At 55.1% G+C, this 24,386-nt stretch overlaps 2 protein-coding genes across 2 annotated transcripts; both read left to right on the top strand.

The window, feature by feature from the left end:
- The first annotated feature begins 1,713 nt into the window (after positions 1–1,713).
- Positions 1,714–5,990, top strand: CSUI_003629 (uncharacterized protein). Its single transcript, XM_068063825.1, has 4 exons — positions 1,714–2,568; positions 3,364–3,558; positions 4,168–4,578; positions 4,958–5,990. Exons 1-4 carry the CDS (start codon positions 1,900–1,902, stop codon positions 5,222–5,224), a joined length of 1,542 nt encoding a protein of 513 aa, XP_067924202.1. The 5' UTR covers positions 1,714–1,899; the 3' UTR covers positions 5,225–5,990.
- A 1,398-nt stretch (positions 5,991–7,388) lies between these two features.
- CSUI_003628 (rap domain-containing protein) lies at positions 7,389–23,228 on the top strand. Its single transcript, XM_068063824.1, has 9 exons — positions 7,389–10,419; positions 10,939–11,840; positions 13,405–14,772; positions 15,589–17,080; positions 17,854–20,942; positions 21,418–21,515; positions 22,005–22,595; positions 22,871–23,078; positions 23,193–23,228. Exons 1-7 carry the CDS (start codon positions 10,371–10,373, stop codon positions 22,408–22,410), a joined length of 7,404 nt encoding a protein of 2,467 aa, XP_067924201.1. The 5' UTR covers positions 7,389–10,370; the 3' UTR covers positions 22,411–22,595; positions 22,871–23,078; positions 23,193–23,228.
- The last annotated feature ends 1,158 nt before the right edge of the window (positions 23,229–24,386 follow it).

Raw genomic sequence — 24,386 nt, 5'->3', positions numbered from 1 at the left:
ATCTCGGCGTACGATACCTCCGCAGGCAGACTTTCAGGAAAGGGGAAGACTACGCCTCGCTGCTTTTTTCGCAAGCCTCAGTACGAGGTGGAGCCGCTATCTTTTTCCACGTCACTCTTGCTGTTGTTTGGTGATGTACGTTCAAGTGTCAGTACTCGTAGTAGTGGCGCTAATTCTAGGGAAGTAAAGGCCTCTTGCTTATAGCGGTAGGCGCATGCGCGTGAGGCTGGGGCATCGTGGCTGTCTGTATGTATTAGCTACTCCCATGCAACTCCCCGGAGGCAGAGTGCTTTCATGGGGGTCCACGAGTTAAAGAGAACACACTGTCCCGTGCTCCCTCTTTATCTCGCCACCGATTGATGTATGTCCGGGCTAGGCGACGAGTTCTCAGGCTGACCGACTGATTTTTCCGTGCACGGTGACACTCGCTCATAGGTTCAACGTTATGAATCAGCACTGCAGGCCCTACGGACTGTGGAACTAGCGTGAACTGGCGCCGGGCTCTGTCCTAGCCAACATGGCAGCGTCTGCAGGGCCGGTCGTGCCGTGGTGGTACCACCGAACTGCTATAGAACTTCGGCCCGCTCAAAGTCAAACCGGCGACATTCTGACGTCGTCCTAGTACGTCCTATACTTCGACACTCCACCACAATGTGAACGGGTGTAAGCCTGAGTGTGGTAGTAGGTCACTCTTATCGTCGTTTCTTGGAACACGGTCAATGTATTTGGATTCTGATTCCTGCAGCAGTGCCTCGGTGGTCCTGCCAAGTCACGGAAAGAATCGCTAAATAACGTCAGGTGCAACAGCATATTTAACGGACCCCAAACAGCGAAGGTTCCTATCGCGGACCAGTCCAGTGATCCGCCGGAAGTGGCAAGTAAAAGACTGCTGGGAATGGAAATGCTTATCAGTGATAGTGCCCATACGGTCAGGGAGCACGGACACGGGTACTACCACCGGGCCAGTATCGACTTCACTATCGTCCCTTCAGCAGAACAATGAATTGAGCCGGAATGGATTACGTTCCAGTAAAAACAACAATCTAATACTCAATGATTAGTAGCCGCCAAGTATTGTTAGCACGCAGAGCCATTTCGCCGGCCGTTCCCAATATTGACGGATTCTAGCACCACTCAGTACAAAATTGCCAAGCGATAAAAGACGACCGCACGAGGTGGACTTCAAAACAACCCAAAGCCGCGATGCTAGTTCACGCTGCAGTGGCTACACCGGGAACGAGGAAAGAGACAGGAACAACACCAAAACGGTGTCTCCGGATCTAAGTGGCACTAGCAGTTGTAGCAATTCAGTACTAGACATGTTGTCAACAGTACTCGCATCGATGGTTAGTGGTGTCTTCGCCGCTGCGTTCCCGAGAAATTTTCTCATTGCTCCCACCTCACCCTGCACAAGGAACTTTAGGGTTTAGAGTTCAGGCCGAGCAGCAGTTCGGTTTGACAGTGTGCGTCGCTGCAACGAGGAAATCTCAAGCAGCACGTGCCCTGCTGTGATTCTGTAGTCCCAGAAGCCCGCCCTTGCCTTGCTTCATGGCGCACGTAGAGGTCACAAACAGCCGCTTGTCAGTCGCGCAACATCTGATTCAAAAGGTGACCTTCCACCGGCGGCATGCTTTAGGCCTGGTGTGTTTTAGCAGATGGAGGTCGCAGTCCAGGCGATTGCATAGCCCCGTCGAGTCCGATAATACGTGTTGCCACAAATTTCTCTTGGTTGCGCCAGCCGTTCTTTCTCGGCCTCGGGGTTGCGCGCACCTGGCTGGAAGAAGTGTGTACCCGCTTGTCCTGAAAGCATCAACTTCTTGCTCTTTTGCTGTGTTGGCACCAAAGTGACACTTTAGCCACGTTCGCAACCACCGTCCTGGATCGCATGGCAGCAGAATCATGAGAATCAGGACGAACAAGCATCGCCGGCAGACAGGACTGCAGATAACGGACATGAAAGGCACAAAGTACGTGTTTTTCATTCTCTTCTCGACGTCTGTCGTACTGCTGGTTAGCCAGTCAGCTGTGAGCGAAGCCGCAGCCCAGGTCCGGACCGATAGTGAGGGTGCTGGCAATGAGGTGTCTGGAGTTCACACTCTTCCAGGCAGCGCAAGCGAGGTTCTTGTAGCGGCCGAGACGGCTCCTGACCCCGGCGATGCCCCTGCTTTGGCTGACACAGCGGGAGAGAGTGGTTCAGTGTACACGCGCGTCGATGCCGACGATGCAGCAGTCCCGCCCGGCAATCCTTACGCGACAGCGACTCCAGGTGACTCCTTCTTACACCAGAGTGACCGGGAAGAACAGTTCACAGTCCAGCAGCAAGTCGAGTCGGCGGAAGCTGCGGAAACTGGGTCCGAGCAGCGAGCGAAGCTGCCGTCGAGCGACGCATTGCACACACCTGAGGCTGACTCCGAGGCGGAGAAGGATGACAGAGGTGGTCTGGTACTGGGAGAAAACAACGCGTCTGTCTCCGGAACAGCTGATGAGACGAAAGAAGTACATAATTTTCTGGGAGAAGGTAGCGAAGCGCCGCACGCACCCATGGTTGGGACGCGCGCGGAAATGGAAGTGAGTCGAGCGTCGTCCGAGGCATGTAAGCAGCTTGTGCAGGGAAAAAAGATTCGAGAGGATCATCGCGCGGTCGACAGTCAGCCGTCTGAATCCAGCCCCGCGAAAGCCTACTGAGCTGCTGCATCTGCTAGAAAATCCGGCGTTCTACGATTTGTTCGAAACGATACAATGTCAAGCAAGCGACTTGTTAGTCGGTTAGGTCTCTGGAGTCGGCGGCTCAGAGCCATGATAGCATAGGGTCTGTCAGTTAGTCAGATTTCCTTAGGCTTGCTGATCCGTGACTCCGGTGCTGTCCAGTAAGTACTGTAGCCAAATTTGTCCACGTTTTGCTTCACGCAGGGCTACACCCAGCAGCCAGACGGCAGGAAGTAGGGAACTGGAATGTGCGGAGTCTGCCGAGCGCACCAGGAAGATTTCGGGTTGCTCATTCAACCATATACCTTGCCCAAAAATCCCGGACGCGAGAGCTGCCCCGGTGCATATTACAGCAAAATTACTTTTTCGTGGGACTGCGTACTGGCGTTACCCGCAGTTGTTCCTTAGCAGACGTGCATACCCTAAACTAAGTCCGAATGCAGCTATAGACATAGCACCACACGGTCCATCTAATACCCTAGCTCATGTCGGCGTTCTCTTGTCTTTTGTTGTTGTATTAGCATCCGTCTTTGAGTACCAGTTTCCTGAGCTTGAGTACGGAACCCACTAATTGGGGCCATGGGGGTTCCGGTACGGAGCTCGGTTGCAGCAAAGTGGTAAGAGGGACGCTTCGGAGTTTGTCCGTGTTTCGCCCAGGAAGCCCTTCCGCCTGCTACTTTCTTCCCTGTCGACTTCTCGCCCTCTTTCTATGGTACACCGGAAGACACCGATGTTCAGCCGACGGTGTTGCTTAAAAATCGCACGGACATCAGGAGCTGGCCTTTGCTCCTTCGTCACTTTTTCCGGCGCCCACTGCCTGGGACTGCTTTCCTAAGGGCAGGCGGAATCCAGGTACGACCAGGCAAGGAACTCCGAGGCTGCCAATAGAAACTTTGTTTCGACGTTCAGGAGACGATGGTTGGAACCAAAGAAAAGAGCCTAGCCGACTGCAGACGGCGGGACGGAAGAGAACAGGCCGACTAATCCCCCATTTGAACACTTGCTCACTTCTCTGGACTCTCTATAGGGCCTAATCTGGGTAGCGGGACGAAGAGGACGCTGCACTCACTCAGAGATCGGAACAGGCGGGATCCCCCGCGGGGCTGTCGCTCAGAACCTACGAAGAATATTCAGTACTTGCTCAATAGCGACGTTCCTCCCATCGCTCACCTAATCACGTGAATGTCGCCAGTCCGCTGTGGCCCTGTCACAGGCCTTCGTGGCACTGCAAGTTCCTGAGTTCCTCTAGTCCGTAGTCTACGCCTTACTGGGCTGTGCTAGGCAGAGCTTCTGCCCGAACCCTGCCGGCAAACACGCCCAGACCTCTTCGAACAAACGCTATCACGGAGCTGCAGGACAGGTTGCTGGCATACTAGTTGGGTATTAAGTCCAGTGGTGTATATAACATGTATGGATCCAAGTGTCCCCTTGTTGTTACCTGTCTGGCATCTCCCTTCTAAGGAGGCTTCCGAGGAGAGGCAAGACCTGGCCCCGTATAGGACGCCTCCTGCTCTCAGCCTGCTTGTGAGCGGGTTCGAGGTGTACTCCGTCCCTGTCCCGCGCGTACCGGCAGCAATATACGTCGGACATCCCGCCGGCTTCATTTTTCCTGGGCCGTACAGCCTTCCCGTCACTTCTGTCGGGAGACTGGAGTATGTCGACTCCTCCGAGCAAGACCGGACAGAGACAGGCCAGACCTACTCTCAAAGCCATGGCCAGGCGGACAAGGAGGAAGCAGGTCCCCCCCCGCGCTTGACCCACCACAAGGAATCAGAGCTCACAGTGAGACTGATACAGCCTGCAGGGGTTGCGGAGCCGGCAACAGGAGGAACTTTCACAGTGGAAACATTGGATCGGCCAAATTCGAATGCGGTGAGTCGGTGCGTGTTTGTTTTTCCTGCTTTCGAGGAAGATTCAAAAGGTGCCTTAGATGGAGGGGCGGCGGCCTGCTGTCTAGCCGCGTTTCCTTTGACCGGGAAATTCTCAGCTAGGCTGTGAATCCTGCGACGGCTGCCATTGTCAGGCAATGTCGTCACCCGCTAGCACATCAGCGAAACCATCCATGCGCAAGGCAGCACGAGTACCGGGCACTTTCTTCTGTGCTGCGAATGGCAAACTATTTTAGCGTCGTCTCCCCTTTCACCAGAAAGAAGGCTGGAATGCGACAGCATTGTTTCGAAAGAGTGGTAGCTCGATGCTGCGAGGTTCCTTGAACGCTCCGAAGGATGCTAATACGCTGTGGTATTTCCAGGTTCGTTACCCGGCGTATCCCTGGCAAAGACGGCAACAGCGGGGACCGCCTGTGTACTACCGTCCACCTGTTTACGGTCCGCCTGTTTACTATCCGGTACCCGTTCGCCCTGGCCCAGCTCCTGTACCGGTACCCCCTTACCCTTACCCTCTGCCTCCGACACACGGCCCCCCCCCGCCGTACAGGGAGCCACCGCTGCCACCCTTGCCGCCTGTTCGCCACCCTCATCCTCCGCCGGAAGACGGCGACTGGGGCTTCAGTACCTAGGCGACGCTCAGCGGGAAGTTGAGAAACGACCACGCGCGGAAGGATAGCCCATCGAGAATGTCGATGACTGGGGGCCGGGGCCCGAGGAAGCGGACGGGCTTCCCGTGTCTGGCGACTTGATTCTCTTGGAGATCCGGAGCGAAGCTTCGCTTGTCTGCAATTGGAGGACGGCTGGTCAGCACGAGCGCAGAGGGAGAACTTCTTGCTGGCTGTGATTGTGTTCGAGCGCCCGGAAGGCGAGCACAGGAACACGGAGGCCAAGGGATGTTTCTTTTGGAGGAAAAGACGCTCCGGTGCTAAGGGCTTGTCCCAGAGCTGCTCTCAGGCCCTGACACAAACGCTTTAGCTATTGGTCTTCTGACAGCGACGGTCTGTGTGACCGTGCCTTTCCCCGGCAAAGGCCAAGGGAGGGGCCTGTCACAGCCACAATGCCACCGTTAGTGTGCTTGGTAGGGCTATCACTGGCATTTGCCCTGCGAAGTTATCCGTCTGGCTTTGCGCTGCACTATTCGAAACTTCTTTTGTTGCGCCGACCGCGCTTGAGCGTAGTATGTCTTCTAGTATGGTCCGCGTCTTGGCATTGTTGGCCCAGTACCTGTCGTTCATGTTGCGTTTGGCAAATACCTGGCTGGTTGCTTCCGAACGCATTCTCTTTTGAGACTCCTGGCGTGTGCTTCTGAGTTCCCTGACGCGCCCCTCGCGCGTGAGCGACCACAGAGTCCTACATGAGCTGTCTTCCCCTGCGTCTCCTCTCGGCGAGCCCGCGATAACATTCCCGGACTGGGGAGGGTAATGCTGCCAAAAAGGTTTGGCGTACGGAGCGGCTCCAATGAAGAGAGAAGTACTTTGAATCCAGCGTACTGGAGTGACCTCAGTTGTGCCGGAATCTTTATCGAAGCAGGTTCCAGCCGTCCGCAGCAGAAGGACCTGTACTACCCGTAGCTTTGTTCAGCTGTATGCTCGGGATGTCAGGGGCACGACTACAGGCAGGGACAAGCAGTGCCAGCAACACGTTAGGGTCACAGCGGACAGTGCGGCGGCAAGACGCGACGACACAGCTGGCGGGTCGCGAACGCCTGGTGGTGTAGTATTCATTTACTTCAGCATGCTGTGAGAACCTCATTCACGAGCTTCATTCATAGCCTGCTTGGGTAACTCCTCGACTGCTCCTAAAAGTGCTTTCCCACGAATCCACCTTCCACGCCTATGCTTGCTTCGAGCTCGAAGACGGAAGCGCGCTCTCCGTCTTATCGGGAGACGCTACGGAAACATCAGTTTCACCCGGGGAGATTGAACGCTTCCGCAGATGAGTACCGCACATAGAAGTGTGGCAGCTTCCCAATCGACGAGGTAATCTAGCGCTGGCGCATCAAGGCGGAGAGATTTAAAAACGCAGTCAACGGAGCCTTCATGTGAGACGGTGTGAAAAATATCAATACGTTCACGCTTAACATACGCAGCTATATGGACGGCCAGCAACAGGCGGATGTTTCGTAAACAAGCTAGCGTGCTTCTCTGTCACCCTACCTGTCTCGCGGGGAGAGTGTCTTATCAGCGTCTACGCTGGCCGCACCAGCGACGGGCCGGCCCGTCAGGACTTCCTGGAATCTCGCGGTAGTCATTCCACACACGAGATCTCTTAGGCTCCCGACAGCCAACCCCTAATTCGTGCATGCCCACTGGTCGTGCCCGACACGAGCGAGCATCGACCATAAATCCTGTGCAAACTTTCTGTTACAAAACAACCCCGCGGTCTCTTGAAGCCGAATTTTGATCTATCAGAGACCAGCTTGTCAATAGCAGCCCATGCGTATACAGAGAGAAGGGGGCCCGGCTAGTCTTCGTATGACCAGGGAACTGGGGTTCCCTTGTCCAGCAGCTGCGCGTCGGAGGCAGGTCTTCACCTTTTGAAATGCATGTGCGCCCGCATTTGTGGTGGTAAAACTGAGAAATAAAGCGCTCGAGGTCTTACAAGCGCTCGAGCGCGGACGAGAAAGATGAAGAGCCTCTGATTGGTCAGCCGCTACTTGTGTTGGAGCGCAGCGCAAGTGAAGCCTGACAGTCGCATGCATGGTTGGTCTTGTCTCCGCCAGGGCGAACTCGGTATGTCTCCCGCAGCTCATCACCAGCATGCATCACCAGAGATGTCAACCGTAAGGAAAGCGGAAAGCGTGTGAACTGGCCGTTGGGTGTGTGCCAGTATTCCTGTAGTGGGTTTCTTACTTCATGGTGCTGTGCTGGTTGTTTGGCATCCAATGCACGCGCCTGTTAACGCTGAATTCGCGGTCCGTCGCACTGTATTTCTCTTCGTTGAGTATTTCCCGTCTGATGTCGGCTTCCAAGGCGACCAGTTCCTCAAGCGGTGATCCCCCCCTGGTGAAGGGTCGTTTACTTTGGTTCGCGCCTTCGAACCACCGCCTGTTGGCCGCTTTACGGGCCTCGCTGTGAGGAGGCGCTTGCAGTTCTCCCGTTGGCGGGCGGCGGGCCGACTCCAGGCCTCGAAGACGCAGCTACCACCGGCGACCCACCTGGCTCAAATCCGGTTTGTAACTGTTGTGCGCCACAGGTCCCGTCTTTGAGAAGCCTTTACCATTGGCTCCCATGCTGATCGCAACTCACAGCTTTCGCTGGGCCTTCATCCCGTTACGGCTTCGATGTAAAATGATCACACGGTCCGGGCAAATGAGTGCCCTGTCGCGTCCGTGCCCGGGAATAACAGCACACCAGTCATCCTGGTGCAGCAAACTACTGCTCTTTGCGCGTGCGCAGTGAACTTCCTCAGTAATGTTGACTTTTTGGTCGCAGCTTGACAAAGCCACATCACCGGGCCAATTGCCGATTGGTTACCATGCTTCTTTCGTCATCTTGCATCCGCCGACGGTGTGCTCAATCAAACCGCGCCTGGAAGACTGAGGCAGCTCGGCCTGATATCGCCCCGCGAGATGAAAAGACTTTCGGGGGGCCTGCGGGCCTCGGACAGGGGCATCTCGGTCGTTCTCCTGGGCCGATACGCCGCTTGTCCGACCCGCATGGCCGTTGCTCCAGGCCTATAGAAACTGTTATAGAGGGTGCCCCCTCATCACCAAGGCGAGCACATGATGGCAGTGTTCGTCAGTCGGCGGGCGGGGAAGGACACAGCCACTGTCTGGCGGAACGGTTTCCGCTTTCAGAGAAGGGCCAACACCAATCTATCTGGCCATTGAGAAGCGCAGTTTTTGCAAGGCAGCCCGCACGAATACGCATGCTTCCTTCCGCCCGGGTTCTTCCGCGCTGCGTCCTGCCGGAGAAGAGGACGGTGAAATTGGTGAATTGCAGTCCGGAAGGGAGTGAACCGTCCTTGTTGACATCTCCGGGGTGTCCGTCTGGTTCGCCGTCCCTTCCCTCTTCTTCAGAATCAATACTCGCTTTGTCCAGGGGGCCTAATACGCTCTCCGCTGAAACGGTACTACGTCGCGACACTTCGAATGTACGGGTCGAAAGGCCCTCCGGGTCCTGCGCCGACTCCGGCGCTGACAAAAGACCGGGAGGCCGTTGCCGCAAGGTGCGGGGAGCCAAGTCACTCGAGGCGGAGCCAGGCCTGCTAAACGGAAGAGTAAGAGCGCCGAAGCATCGAGAAGGCACGGCGCAGTCTGTCGCTTCTTTGATGTGTCGCGAAGCGAAGCGCCACGCGGACGGGGGCAACGCTAACCTCTTCTTTTCGGCCATCAGTGCGGCTGTGGTAGGTTTCCAAGATCGTACCTCAGCTGCGTTGTCTCATCGTTTCTGGATGCAGTTGTTGAGCTTAGGCGTCTCCGTATGTGTGCCGTAAGTTTGTCAGCGCGAAAGAACGAGGAGACGGGGAAGTGCACTGGCAAGGCAGCGGTTCAGGCAGTGCGGCAGTACAAGTAGCTGATTCGGGGGGATATAGCCTTCGGGTTATTGCTGTCACTTCCAAATTAGTTCCGGTCGAATGCCTGATAACAACACAGCCATCCCTCGCTCTCACTCCCTTCGGAAGACACGATAGGATGCGCTACAGTTTGCAGGCACCGAGTGTCTCAGTCAGAGCCTCTTCTGCGACAAGGGACTCGACTGGCTCATCTTTCTACTGTCTGTACGAACTTGTCTGCCCAATTAGACAGCGAAAAACGGAAGGCCGGCTCCGGAAGCGAGTGGTTTCCTTGGTCTACATCCTTTTGAATCGGCTTCCGTGTCTCCGTCCTCTTACGTTGTCCGGGAGGGGGAGCCTACTCTCTGTTGCGGGTCTCTGGTCAATATGAGCTAGATGAGACCACAGCACATCTCCGGACACCAGCTATCAACTAACCGGCGATCTCCGTCGCCGCGGCCGAATCTATTTAAGCTCGTGTAGCATTCAATTTAGGCACTTCTCCTTTCATTGTGGGTATATGCGGTACTGATGCCGCTCACTCGGTCCTGCTACCGTCGGCTCAGGCCGCCGTGCAGTCCCGTTGATGTGTCTGGCACACTTGAGCTCAAAGCGCAAGGGATCAAAAGATGTGCCTCAGGCAGCAGCACACGTCGAACGCGGCTTATCCGCCAAGGGCTGTCTGTCAGGAGGACAGATTTCTCCTCTCTTCCTTGGAATACGTCCCAAAGAGTTGCCTGTTCACTTACGCTGGGAAGGCCTTCCTCACTTGTGTGGACAGGGCGCTCACCAGCCAGGCCCCGTGTTGACCCTCGCATTCATCTCGAAGCATATCTTCAGACGCCTCGTGGTATACAGCGTGGTGACTTCCTGGAATGTGCATTTTTTTTCTCGTGAATACGGTCTCTGGGTTCTTTTCCTTTTTTCCGCTGGCCGCAGCGGGCGGCGAACCGTCCAATCGAGGTCTCTCAGACTCTGAACCTTCTAGCTAAGGTTTTCAGCGTCAAGCGCGGAGCCAGGGAAACTGTGAGGGCGAATCTTTCCACGGCTTACGGAGAACGCGAGTCAGCCGGTGATAACGTGCCGCCAGCTGTCGCCGGGGAGGGTGGGAAACAAGTGGACCAGTGTGTCGATGTCACGGAAAGCAAAAGAAGAGAAGTCAGCGGGACGGACAGGGAGAGTAAAGAGGACAGGAGTGACGTCGGCGGGGAGGGCTCCGAGTGGGTTCGGTCCGGGATAACTCCGCAGCTCCCGTCTCACGTTATAGCTCTCATTCAAATGCTAGAACAGAAGGCCGCTGGGGTTCTGAGCCTCATGGAACCGAAGAGTACGCTCACAAGCAGCAACAATGCATGCCTCTGAATTGTTTGGCCGACGAATCGGGGATTCTGAGACCTAGTAGTAAGCCGGCCTTCCTCTCGATCGAAAGTAGCTCGCATATGGACCGGCACGAAGGGGGGAACACATGCCGTGTCGGGATTCAGGGGAGCTAGTGAAACCGGAGGGCAGAGTTTCGCATGGCAGCTTTGACTCGGTGAGGTGGATGAACGGAGGACCTGGTGTACGAAGGCATTTGTCTCGTGTCTCTGTCCGGCGCGCTTACCTCTTCGTGGCACCGTGGCCCGCTCTACGTATTTTGCTGTCCTTGGTGCATAGGAATGTTGTCGGCGGGGGAGCACACGCTATCGTGCAACCTGCGTGCGCCCGACGTTGTGTGCTTCCCTCGCTGTGTCTTGCTCCTTTCGTTCCTAATTTCTCCGGCGTTGCGAACTGCGCTCCACAGACACTTCAGCGTCTTGTCCGATGCCGTTCCCCTCTTGTGTGTCTTTGTACGCGTGCTCCTCAGCTCTCTGCATTTTGATGTCATCCTTCACTGCCTTGGGGCGATATCCGTCCCTTCCAGTCGCCTCGGGCTTGCTCCGTGCCCTCCCCTCGTTCGTTCCGGAAACAGCCAACGCGCATGACCTAACATCCGTCGCGGTGTTTCTAGCCGCGTTCCCACATGAAATTTATCAGACGGTCAAGCATGTGAATGAGGGTTTGCTGAAGGGTCAGGAGTTGTCGAGCGATGCAACATACTTTCGCGGAGTCCGCGCACAGGGCACACGCACCGACGAATTCGCTGTAGATGTCAAAACGCGGAAAGACAGGGGAGCCGAGAGAGTGGGTGACAGGAAGACCCTTGATGCCATTCAGGCAACCGGAGAGCTTTGTTTGCCTTCTGCAGTGCTTCCTCCCTTGTCGTCGTCCTGTCCGTGCCCTTCTGATTCGAGGGATGCTCCTCTTCAGTCGTATACCTCTTGTTTCTCTTATCGTACTGTTTCTCCCTATGTCCCACTCTGCCCGTACCCGGCGCTATGGAATCTGATCCTTCTTCGGCTTCCGCAGGCTCTCACGTCTCTGTCGCCCATCGCAGTCGCAGGGATCCTTCACGCGACTGCGGTCACCCGAACGCGCCTGCTTCCTGAAGGCTGCCTATCAGGCACGAAAGTGCCGGCGTTTGTCAGCAGTGCTTCCTGTGTATTTGGTTCCTCCTCGCTCTCACGACTACCTCGTGAGTCTTGTCACAAGTCTTCACTGGCAGCAGGCTTAGCGCGTTCTTTTTCTGCGCAAGGAGAGTGCTCCACAAAGGACAGTAGAGAGACTTGGCTTTCCGGGGTTCTTACGCGGATACAGTTGCAGCTCCTACGTCGCGTGCCGCAAGCTCTGGGGACAGCGAGGCCGCAACAGATCTCAAACATCGCCCACGTAAGGCTTCGTAGCTCATTCGCGTACCACATTCGTTTCATGGCTCGTCCATGAAACGAATGTGGTGCTGGTTCAGGAAAGATCCACANNTGTGGATCTTTCCTGAACCAGCAAACGCGGCATCGAGTTCATGTGTTTCATGTTTTACGCCTGTGTATGCGTGCCTCCATGATAGCCACCCCCCGGGTTCATCGTGCGGGCGACTCGTCAGGGTAGAACGCTCGTCTGTAAGGATCTCTGCAAGTGATGTCGCTCTCGACTGATGGTAGCGGACAGCGTTATTCATAGGCCTCCCGTCTCCTGTGGTGCCGTGATAGTTCCCCGTAGTCTGCGAGGAGCCCAAGCTGCGGCAGAGAAGCTGTCGCGGGAAGACCTACTTTAGACACTTGGAGGCAAAGCAACTATGTACTGAATGGCGTAGCAGTTACGAGGCTTTGTTTTTTGGTGTTGGTGTGGCTGCCTACTTTAGTGGTACGATTCTCGCTTAGGGTGCCAGAGATCCCGGGTAGGGTTCTTGGGACAGCCCTGTCCGTTCAGCGTTGACTCCCTCCCTGTTGCGTTTCTTCTGCACCGGCAAGGCCACGTACACAGCTCGTTTCCCAGTCATCATCAAAGATCTCAACACATACTTGGCTTAAGCAAAAACCTAGGATGGGCTCTGCCCGAGTTGCACTGTTTATGGGGCGCAGAGACTCCGGCGACCAGTTCTCACAGTGCCATCATGGAGTATCGTCTCGGCCGTTCGATCGATCACTTGTTGGGTGCACATCGGCGTGTTTTCCACTGTCCGGATTCATTTGTCTCCATCCTGGCAATAGTCCCCCGACACGCGGATCTTGTAAGATGCGTTTCTTTGCCTGGATTCGAACAATACCTCGTTCTTTCTCAGGCAGATAAGTCTTGAGGCGTACTCTGGGGTTTTGGTAAACGGGCCGGACTGTCGCGGTTGTGTTCTTGTAACTCCTCGTTTCCAGATGGAGTACATACGACGGGTCCCCGGCGGTGCTTGTTCCCGGTCCAGTCACGAAGTCGAGAAACCACTTTCGACAAAGTTCAACACGAGCAGGACACTGACAATGTTTGCGTGCGTTCTTGCCCGGTGTGTGCTGCCCGGCATGCTTCCGCGCCTTTGGCATTTCTTCTCGCTTTCCTCCTTACTGGATTCTTTGTTGCGGGTGTACTTTTGCAAGAGTGTTCCAACGATTGGGTCTTGAAAGAAGGGGACACGCTACTGAGAGGAGACCCCCGCGCGCTCGTCTTTGGGTCGTCGTCGCTGGTGACATGCCCAGAGCAAAGCTGTCCCTGAGACTGGCATGAGGGCTCGCTTCGCCCCGCGGCCGAGAGTTGTACTCTGGTTGACGAAACAGTGTCGTTCCACAACGGCCATGAACGCATTGGGTGACGGTCTTCTCTTTCCACTTTGTCTCCGGGCCGCGTTGTAATTGTCTTGTCTGCTGTTTCCTCGCATTTCTGTTTGAAGAGTGAGTACCGGAGAGATCAGGCATTCCAAGATTTGCCATGGTACATATTCGTTGCTGGCCTTTCCGGGTCAATGTCTCTGCAGGACCTTCAACTCTTGGGCTTCCTCTCTCCCCTCAGAACGCCAGCATATACTGGCGGGGAGAACGCTGACGTGTCTGCGGGTTCCCCTGAGCTACTCTGCAGCTCGGCTGGATCTAGGCCTGCCCCACATGCAGACGCTTCCGCCCTTACTCTAGGTGTCTCGTGGCAAGAGGGGCGTTCCACACATCTTGAAGGCCCAGCCGGCTTCCGTCGGGAGCACGCCGATCAACCACGCTCCGGACAGTCCCTTCCGACTCGCTCCGCTTCACCTTCCCGGCCAGCTATTGAACATTTTGAAGGTAGTGCCCTGCTCCACTCCCCGGTAGATATGCTTGAACAACTCGTCACCGCAGCCGCGGCCACCTTGTCGGAGTTTTCGTCGAGAGACTTGAGCGTTTTTCTTTCCGCGTTTGCTCGCGCTCTCGAGGAGCTGAAGAATGCTGAGCTCCTTTCAGCCCCATACTTGCAAGTACCTGGGAGACGTGAGTCCTCCCTGGCGACGAAGGGGGATAGCTTGATGGGTCATGATTCCCACAAGGATGTCCCAAGACCTCCTTCCACTCCTTCCCTTTGCAGTGCTGCTCTGGGAAGCGACGTGTCTCCGGCGTCTGCTCCCCCTACCTATCCCTTGACACATACCACGCTCACATGCGAGCCAAGTAAGGGCACGACGCGGACTACCAAGGCCTCGTCCGCGAGCTGCACGGCAGCACAACAAGCTCAGAGGAACGGCGACGTCCGCCTCCCGGTCGGCACTCGAGCTAATCCGTCCGAACTTGGGATTGTCCGGGCCTTCGGCCGTCTAGACGGGCGTGGCGCTTTGGCGGCGGCGCTGATCTCCACCCTCCCCAAGGCGACTGCAAGGGACCTGCGGGCTCTTGCCAGTGCTCTACCGCGTATTTGGGCATTCCGTGACCACCTTGAGAAAATGAGGAGTTCCCAAGTGAAAGCCACAGAGACCAAAGAAACGACGGCTGGCATAAGACGGTGTGGGGAGGCAGGAGACAAGAAAAATGGCATCAAAGAAGGCCGACCGAGCTTCGCACAGAGAAGCGAAGATCGCTGGGTGACTATACGAAGACAGCAGGAGCAAGCCATTGTGCACGAGGTGCTACGTGGTATTAGAGACCGAGCACAGGAGCTCGACCCGAGAGAGTTGGCTGCCTTGGCTTTGGATATTGTCAGACTAATACCTTTTGACGGGGAGGGCAGAGGGGGTGAGGAGGGAGGACTCCGAGTGCAGCAGGCGCTCACTGCCGTTTGCCAAGAACTTTATCGGGTGGTGACGGACTGGAAGAAAGAGAAGGAGGATTGTAGGGACGAGCAACAGGAGGGTCGAGATACTCAACAGCCCTTCTTAGGTGCCCAGGTATGCTGGATGACACGCGGCGCCCACGCTGAATGAGATTTTTTAGCAGCTGGCAGTTCACAGTCTGGCATGCGTACGTAACGGTTCTGCACGTGTCTTGGTGTAGGTATTGCGTGAAAGGCAGGCAATCAGCTACACCAGACCAAGGAGAGGTTCAATTAGTCCAGGGAAAGGATCAAATCCAGAAGATACGAGGAAGCATCATATACCACCCATGATTTTTCAGGAACAAGGCGTTGCGCCGCATCTTGCTGTAGACAGCAACATGGTCAGTATGACTGCGAAAGATAGTAATGGAAAAAAAAGATCGTGACCGACAGAGGCTTGACGGTCTCAGTAAGGACTCATAGCATGGAGAGCAGGGGCAAGAACACAAGAGAGAGGTAATTGCTCAAAAAGTCTCTGCAGCGCTTTTTGCCGTTTGTCGGCCTGCTCGAGGAAGAGGCATCTAACGTAGGCGCCAGCGGGTTTATCAGGGTTCCTGAGAACCATTGGTATAGCGCAGTTTGAGTTAGGGTCTTCGGCCAGCAGTGGCCGCGGGTATCTAGAGTCACTATGGAGCCCAGAGCGGATGCGGGAGTGTCCCGGCGTATGCAGAACGTGAACACTCAACGGAGTGTTATAATCTTTAACACATCGCGTACAGGCCTTCCGTGCTGCCTGAAGAAAGAAGAAAGCTTTGACTCGCTCTTCGCATACTGAGTCACTGCGGGTTTGAAAGATCAGTTACGCTTTTCCCGCATGCAGAAAGCAGTAGAAACTGTGCGAGCGGAGCCCTCACTACTTTCTGGTGCTTTTTCGTGAGTTTCTTTTCAGGCATTAAGCTCCTTTCTTTGTGCAATGGTTCATGCTGCGGACGTTGCCGCAGGGGACGGGTCATGTTGCTTTTCCTCGGAGCTCCGCCGCCTTTTGGCTCTGCTCCTGCCGTTGCTTTCAGACGAGCTGCTGGCCTCTGTCTTGCCAGCCTCAGGGCAAACAGGAATTCTGGGAGTGGATCAGTTGCCATGGATGAATAAGGGTGCACACGCGCCGTCTGCGGTGGAGCTGCATCTGCTGAGGTCTCTCTACAAACGAGATGCAAACGACAGAAGCGTTTTTCCTTCTCTTGAGAGTCATCCTACAGACCCACCAGCAGCTCCTCAGGAAGACGAACCGAGCAAAAAGTTTCTTCAGGATTGGTCCTGTAACAATTCCCTAGCCGTCATACCATCTCCATTGTCTTTAGCAGGTATTGCACCGCCCGCGGACACCGAAATGGGACCCCGTGCAGTCTCCCTTTGTTTCTGGGCCTTGGCTCAGCTCGGGAGTCGTCACGCGGCTGAGTTCGGACAGCTCCTGAAAGGAGCGGCACCGCACGCTGATCCGGATACTGTGGAAACAATCACTCCACACAGAAAGGCGTCTTTCAGTTCACCTTCGCCTGCCTCGCGACTCGACGAAGAAAGAGAGGGTTCCGGCCGGCCTCTGAACGAGCTTGCCGGAAACGACGTTGGTTTTCGCCCAGGGAACGGGAGGGCATCAGAAAACGCAAGACTGTCGGCCGTGGCTTCTCGTGAGGCTGTTTGTTACCGGGCTTGTATTTCCAACCCTCCTGCAGTTTCTTCCTTTCCGTTCCCTCCCGAGCTATTGGAGTGGCTCCTCGTCCGCTCGATCCAGCATATGCCAGCCTTCGAACAGCTCGACCTGCTTTATGTCGCCGAGGCTCTCTGCATTGTCAGTCCGCCTACGCCAGCACGTGTTGAGCTCTCCTCGAGCTCACTCAATGCTTCGCCTCTCCCTCTCTCTGCTTCTTGCTATGGGCCTCCGTCTGCACTCGACAAAAAGCGAGAAGATTCAGTGAGTGAACTGCTCGGCGCCAATCAGCGGTCCGCCCCTGTAACACTGCAACCGACAGAATCCGATACGAGAGGGAGGACGCGCATCCCTGCAGACAGAAGGCGGCCAGATGCAGCTGAGACCGAAGATGGCCAGGGAGTGCAATTCAGTTCCGCTCTTCCGCGTTTCCAGCAAACACGGGAATCCTTGGCTGCATTGAATCAGCATTCTCAAGCTGGACCATCGCCACGACATCTTCTTTTGCAAAGTGGCTTGCTTGCAGCAGTTCTCCGCGCCACGGCAGATCGGCTGGGACTACCCATGGTTACAACCGCTGACGGGCAGGTCCCTATGAAGAGTGAAGGTGACAAACTGAAGCCCATAGTGTCGTCTGAATACATCGATGTGGAAGGCCGGACAGGGCACGGTAAAAGCATGCTTTCGCTTTGTCGAGGTGCAGCTCTTCAAGCAAAGGGAGGCGTCTTAAAGTCAAGTAAGCAGCAAACATTGCTTGCCCTGGATCCTCGTTTTAGCCCAGTGGGAGCACGTGTGTTTCTTGGCGCCTCACATCGGCGACCAGTGGAACGCGGTTACACCCATCGCCGCGAGGCAGAGAAGAAAGCTTCTTTGTCCTTGACATCTCTCTGGTGCTGCCTGCCTAGCGCTTTCTTTGCATAGCAATAGCTGTCGAAGAACCGCCATACCGGCAGTCCGCGCTCAGAACAGATTAGCGGCTCGAGTGGTAGCCTGCAAGTCCCGTAGCTCTGCTCGGTGCAATGCCAGTTATACGGGCAAAAACTGTCGCTGTCGGGTGTCTCGGAGTGGGAGAACCCAGATAGATAGAGACCCTAGGCCGCGCCCCAGGGAGTGTGGGCAGCGGGACCGCGAGCGTATCCCTTCCCTTCGCGGCATGTGATGGGTGGCGCTGTATGTACGCCCAAGTACATATTTCGTGGTGAGTTGGTATCGATTAACAGATCACACGTACGCACACGCGTGCGTCTGCACACACGCCATTGTAAACGGCTCTATCTCGAGAGTGCTCTTCGTGGCCGGGCCTGATTCGTCCGTGCTCCTAGCCGAAAACTCGGTGCCTGGGTTTGTGTCGTCTTCTTGGATTTTACGGCGTGGTAATGCCAAGCGTCTGAGAATGTCTTCTAGGCAGGACATGCAAAACGAGTATCTGGTCACTTCACTGGATCTCAGCTACCACTCTCTCGTAACAGGCTCTGAGTCTTGCTGTCTTGATTAACTTCTGTTCTCCAGGTTGGACCCCGTCGCAAGTTTCACTTATCATTTCTTTCTTTTGTCGCTTTTCCGCATCTCCGTCCATCCCATTCGATCCGCCTGCGTCCTTTTATCGTCCCCTGCTCCTCCATTTTCTTTTCCTTCTTCCCTCCTACCGCTTAATAGATGTCCTTACAGTTCTTCGGTCGCTACTCTTGCACTCCGACGTAACAGCAGCCGTCTTCGATCTGACCTCTTTGTACGGCTCCTGCTTCCAGGAGACGCAGCCTCTTGCAAAATCCGGCCAAATCGCCTCCCAAGGAAGGAACATGGCCGATGATCCCGGTTTACCTACCCTCGTCGTACCATATGGCCAAGAAGCAGAGGAGGAAGCCGCAGCGATCAGAGAGGGGCCGCGAATGTTTCTTGAGAGGTTTTGGAGGCACATTCGATGGAGGCTACCGTATTCGAATTTGACCGCTATGGAGCTGGTGGATCTAAGTGATGTGCTATTATCACTGGAGAAACTCGCTGAGAAACACGAGCAGATAATAACTCGGTCAGATAGTATAACTCTCCGACGAACAGCACAGAAATCGCAGCAGGCCCTGCACCCTGCCGCCTGGAGGAAATTCTTGAGACTTGGCGACGCTCTGTACGAGAAACTCGGGGAACGCTCAGAGATCAACGGAGACGTCTCTGGGAGCAGAAATTTGCTTCGGAACAGAAGCAGCGGGGACGACATCAAGTCAGACCGGCTGCAGAACGAGTGGCGGTCCAACCTGCTGACGAGTGAAGGGTTTCACCATGTGTCGGGGGCTGGCCATAGTGTTCCCGCACAAGCTTTATTTACCCGAATCGACCTTTACCCTTCAGCATGTCGACTGTCTCGTAGACGCAGAGGCGAAGGAGTGGGAAGAATGGGAAGCGCTGTACAAAGAGTGGTTCTGTGGTGTCGGGTGTTGGATGTTTGGGGCCGGGCAGGGTGTCGGGACATGCCCTTCCTCACTTTTGCTGCGGAATCCCTTCTTAAAGAACTCGAAACCGACGCAACAACCCATCAGGAAAACGTAGGAGCGGTTGAAGCGGTGCTTTCCCAAAAAAGGAAGGACGAGAACCACAACGCAAAACTCCACCCCCCGGAGCTGAGCAATTTGCAGAACTTGAAAGAGGCCTCATGTACAGATGTCTGGCTCACAGCTGGGTGTCTTTCTGAGTTAACGGATGCTGCGTTTGCTTTAGCCCGGCTTGGAGGCACCACAACGGAAAGTCACTCGCGGCTTGAGTCAGCAGCAAATGCAATCTTGAACCACATCTTCTCAGCAGTGAGTTCTTCTGGGCCTGAGCCGCCTGGCGTTTCGGACTCCGGCAAGCGGACCGTTCCCTCTGAAAAGGTCGCCACAACTCAGCAGAGGTTGCCAGTCCCGGAGGTGACCGAGGAAGAGGATTACTGGGAAACACCCAGCCAGTTGCGAAGTGAAGGAGTGTGGCACGCTGTTCCTGAAACTCACCGCAATGTACAGAAGAAAGCGGAGATGCAGGCGTCTCCGCCTGAGCTGCATGACAACCTTCTTTCGGGTCTTTCCTTCAACAAGCTGTTTCGTCTTGTTGCTGCTTTTGTTCTGTGGAACCCCTCCAACTCTTCTCACGCGCGCCGTACTTCTGCTGTCTTGCTTTGCGCACTCAGTGCCAGACCAGAAACCAACAGTCTCGTGCGACAGTCCTCCATCATTCACGGTATTGATAATCAAGAGCACCGCCGCATCTCATCAGCTAGTCCCATGGAAGCCCGGGTCAAGTGGCGGGCCGGCGACCGAGCGGAGGCCTCTAGTAATAGTGGAGTGAGTTTGCTGCGCATTTTCGCGAGTTGCTGTGTCTTCGCGTGGAAGCTGCAAGTAGAAGACATTCGTCGAACTGTACAGTCACAAGGCAGCCGAGACGCGGAATTTGTTTCGGCGATTCAGCTCTACATACAATTGTTGAAGTTGCTTGGAACAAGTGACAAACAAGAAGACTGGAGCCGCCAAAGAGTCAAAGGAGGAAGAAAAGTAAGACTTAGCTCTGCCTTCGAACATGAGCACACACCTTCGTGTCACAATGTGGCAAGCGACGCCACGATGTTTCTTGGCTCTGGCGACCAGGTAACGAAGAAAGCCCAACGCACCGCAGAAGCTGAGCTCGTAAGAGAGGCCCACACTTGGACTTCTCGTTTACTCCGGGCAAAAGCTACCTCTGGCGGAATTTACTGTGGTTCGTGGAAAAACCCCGACGAAAACCGACAGGAGGTACGGTTGGGACGGACTACATGTCTCGAACCGCCAGGTCCTTCGTATACATCGACGCCTCAGTGGCTCGCTGGGCTCTCGTCAGCGACGCAGGAAGAGCTCAGTTCTGGCCAAAACATCCCTGACACATGGCCTCAGTTGCCAGGAGACCTGGCGGACAAGGGCGAGGGGACAACGGGGATGAGTGTGAAACGAGAGATTGAAGAAGCGACTGAAGAGACCGCAGAGTGTGCAAAGACGCAGAGACTGTTTTATTTCGATGAACGTGCGGCTGTGTTTGATGATACTCCAAGTGATGATGAAGGTTCTGACATTGCCCTGAATTCTCAGGAGTTTTCCCTTTCTGTGGGTGGGAGACAGGAGAGAGGAGCTGCAGCGACAGCGGTTCAACGAGAGGGTAACCGGTGCGAAGAGAAGCAGGGTGAAACGAAGGCGTTTGTTTCGTCTGCTGGAAAAAGGAGACATCGGAAAAGTCGATGCTTTTCTTCAATACAGTCCAACGGAATACCCATACGCCGTCCACGTGTCTCCAGCGTGGGGCCCTTGCCTCTGGCTTTGCAGGCTGGCTCTTGTCTTCCCTATGGTTTTCTCGATGCTCCCTCCTCCGCTGCCGAACCTTGTAGTCGCGCCCGCGACCGACGAAGGCCCTCTGGAACCCGTTCTGTCAGGCAGTCATTCTCCGTTGGAGAATTCACTGAGACGGGTCGCCAAGTTCTTCGGGCTCTTCAGAAACTCTCAAGTCACTTCGTCTCTCCCAATGACAAGCTTCGGTTGGCCCGGGGTATTTACGCCCCGCCTTATGTTCTGCCCTTGGTGGATCAGAGCCATCAAATTGCGTTCGAGGTATGGGCGTTCTCTGCGTAATACAGAAAAGAGCGAGTCACTCGAGAACATGTGCTGCATACGGTGTTTTGACGGGAATGAGTAAACTAGAGCAACTACAAATGCTCTTTCCTCAGGCGCCCGTCCTGTCTAATCTCCAGCCGTGACCTCTTCTGCGGGTTGCCTTTTACGGATCAGCCCCGCGAGTGAGAGTGTTGCGTTGAAGGTACCTTCGTGTGAACGGGAACCAAGGGAATGCTGGGATACAGGATAATCGCGGCGTTTGGCAGGAAGTAGCTTTGTCCGAAAGAACAGTACGAGTTGCTCAGAGCATGAGTCGTGCTGCACCCACGTGCTGCAGTCTGAAGAACGCGTGGCTTTGATTGATGTATGAAACAAGACCGGGCTCTGTGTGGAGCAGTTGTTTCGTTTCAGGTCTAAAGTGTGGTTTCTCACGGTTCTTTTTGCCGGGTGCCTACTGCGTTACGTGTCTCAGATTGGTGACGCCGACTGTTTTCTCAGAGATCCAGACGGATCGGAGATGGAGTGGACTCCGTGGACGACCCTTCGGCACCGTCTGCTCCAAGCGCAAGGGTAAATGTCGCGCGAGCCGGTGGCGCTGTGTGAAAGTTTTGCTCGTCGGCTTCTGAACTGTTCAGTCAACTTTGCAAGGAAGCACGTGCATCCCTCATTCTGCATCGACCTGCACTGACCGTTGAGAGCACCTTCTTCACTAGCGTGTCCCGCGCGTCCTCGGGAGGTACTACATGTGTTGTAGACAACGAGCTCCCACTCGACAGCATTTGACTTGATACCCAGGTCGACTGTCTCATATCCTGTTCTCCTGGCGACCCGTCAGTCCATTCACCTGCCGTAGAGGCACATACTTGGAGCGGGAGGGAGGCTCAACAGGTTGGGCACGCGGATGATGTAAACAAGCTTGGGCTTAACTGCTTTCCCAGGTGCCTTTCGTTTGTCCGGGCCACTCGAAAGCTGGAGACAGTAGGGTGCTACGTACTCTTTTACTCAGCCTGTGTCCCAAGTCGTCAGTGGGTGAACGCTTGTGGATGCTTTCTTGTGTAGGTGGAACGTCGTTGCGATTCCCCACTTCGAATGGACAAGCTTGCCCGACCGCCTGTCTAGGCTTCGCTACCTGCGGCGCAAACTGTTGAGAGCTGTCTCGGGAATTACCGGGGAGCCAGCCAGTTTCGGTGCAAGATCCATGCAGCTCACAAGCGAGCTTGATGCGTTGGCGCAGGGCAAGGACAGCCCTCAGTCAGGCGGTGCAATGTCCGCATTCTCCTCCTCAGGCGCACAGGGATTAAGAAGGGCACAAATGCGAGAAAGCCGTGGAGGCCTCCCGTGTGAGATGGCAAAGCAGTACTCTCTCACAAGCAAGAACGCTCCTGCTGTCTGGGACATTTTTCTTGAGGTCGGCGGGGAAATGCCTGGCAAATCTCGGGAACGGTCAGATGAGAACGGCGGGTAGGGCGGCTTGGTGCGCGGAGCGAATTCAACGATGACGACGCAGGCGAGACAGCTCAAGGGACAAACTCTACAGAAGGGCCGAGTGCCAAGGCTCATTTGTCAAGTGATGTGTCTTCACATCAGAACCGTGTGTGCTCCTGAGAAATGATCATTACCTGAGAAGTGATCACTGCTGTACCGTTCGAGGTAGGTGTATCAGGTAGAAGTCGAGTGCAAGAAAGACTGTGTCCCCCCCAGATTGAAGACAAATAAAGCCAGCCACGACAAAAGAAAGTGCTTGCGAGGCAGGAGGACAAGTAGCCTGCGCTGTCGTCGATTCTTTTGTATTCTGAATGTGCATATGAGTATATCTCACGTATGCAATTTGAAATGTTGCTGGAGATCTTTTTACGAGCTGTCTGAATGTGTTTTGAGTTCTTGTACTTCAAAGCTCTGGGAACGCTTGCTCGCTCTTCGGACAGGTTCAATTTCTGACGCTTGTCTCGGTGACCGCGTCCGCGGCCCGCATCGAAACTCTTGGCACACGGGGTCAGGCTTGTGGTTCCAAGCTACTGATGGTGAACCTGGGTCGCAGATTGGGAGAAGAGGATTCAACTCGAGAAACCTTTGGTCAGACCTTCTGGCGTTGCTCTCGTGGGTATTCTCCGGCCCATCCCACAACTGGAGAAGGTGAATACTGAAAACTTACAAGGTGACGGCGCGAATCTAGCGGCTGTCGTGGATACTTGCTCACGCAGCACGTTCTCCGATGTTTGGGACGGCGTCGTGCGTGCGATACCCAAGATGCTCACAGGTCTCTAGCCAAGAATAATCGCGGTCCGTTTTGCTTCTTTTGGCACGCTACGGCTAGAGGGTGGTCTGCAGGCAGACCCAATGTCAAATAGTAGAGGGACCGGCATGCCCGTAAGCTCCGTTCTGAGACTCGCTTCTTACTCGAAGACATCGAGCCTCATGGTGAGTGTCCCCTTCTGGCTACATCCTGGTCTTCTTGACAAAAGAGAGAATTGCCCCCCTCTCTCTTGTTCAGAAGCGACGTTAGGACACCGTTTGATTGCTTCGAGACCAAGTAACCAGACACTAATCCCGCGTCACCGGTGTGTACATCTCGACGCGCCCTCTCCCAGAAGCGCTATACCTTCAGCAGCTGCTTTGCGGCATCGGAGTACGTTGTGTGATGAAGCTGTGTGTGGTGCAGCCGCGCGACTCTTACAGCTTGGATCCCCATTGGCACATTCCAACTTTCCTTCGTGCCGTTGTTACCTTCCTCCTGACATCTCGGGGTGAGTGTTTGTTTCCATCCACGAACTGCAGAAAACCGTCTCTGCAATCGAGCCCCCCATGAAAGGTTTGCTTCGTTTCCAAGAAGCCCTCCGAAGGCGTTTCATGGTGCTCTACAGCGATGCACCTGGCGCCTGCGATGACTGTGCCTAAGCTCCGGGTGGCTCACGTCTGAGGTAGCGTCTTCACTCGCCACGACCGCGCATACGGCGCACATCTACGTGAACTGGGTGCCAACAACCCACACACGTACTGACGACACTTGCTTAGGGCCGGGTTCCCACAGGATGGGCTAAACAGGCAACGAACCGTCGCCAGTCGAATTCTGCACCCTACGGCTTGCAGGGACAAGAAGAGAAGTTTACGCATCATGAATACTAAACACTGTCAGAACTACCGACGGTGCTTGTATGCATCCCTCGGATTGAAACCTGTTTTCCACCGACAAATATCACATGAATTTCAACTTAGACCCCCACCCTTTGTCCAGGCCTGTCCGTGAATGGCGTAAGACAAGAGTGTGGTACCTGAATGAAGGCAAAGTGCCTCATTTGAGTAGTTGCGAGCAGTGACTCACGCTCGCATCCTTCCATGTACACTACTTCCACAGGGGTGGAGGTGACGCTTCATTTGTTGCTAACGGCACATACCCCCTGTGCCTTCGCACAGAACATCACAGCAGTGCGCACCTGACCCCCC

Source organism: Cystoisospora suis, assembly GCF_002600585.1.
Source record: "Cystoisospora suis strain Wien I chromosome Unknown contig_1638, whole genome shotgun sequence".
Classification (NCBI taxonomy): Eukaryota; Apicomplexa; class Conoidasida; order Eucoccidiorida; family Sarcocystidae; genus Cystoisospora; species Cystoisospora suis.
This window is presented reverse-complemented; position numbering and strand designations above follow the sequence as displayed.

Excerpts from the sequence above, each read along its gene's own strand:
- CSUI_003629 (XM_068063825.1), top strand. The coding sequence starts at position 1,900 with ATGAGAATCAGGACGAACAAGCATCGCCGGCAGACAGGACTGCAGATA. Across the intron at positions 3,559-4,167 it reads TAAGGGCAGGCGGAATCCAG|GAGGCTTCCGAGGAGAGGCA; the intron begins GTACGACCAGGC and ends CTCCCTTCTAAG. Across the intron at positions 4,579-4,957 it reads ATCGGCCAAATTCGAATGCG|GTTCGTTACCCGGCGTATCC; the intron begins GTGAGTCGGTGC and ends TGGTATTTCCAG.
- CSUI_003628 (XM_068063824.1), top strand. The coding sequence starts at position 10,371 with ATGCTAGAACAGAAGGCCGCTGGGGTTCTGAGCCTCATGGAACCGAAG. Across the intron at positions 11,841-13,404 it reads AGATCTCAAACATCGCCCAC|GACCTTCAACTCTTGGGCTT; the intron begins GTAAGGCTTCGT and ends ATGTCTCTGCAG. Across the intron at positions 20,943-21,417 it reads GCCATCAAATTGCGTTCGAG|ATTGGTGACGCCGACTGTTT; the intron begins GTATGGGCGTTC and ends TACGTGTCTCAG.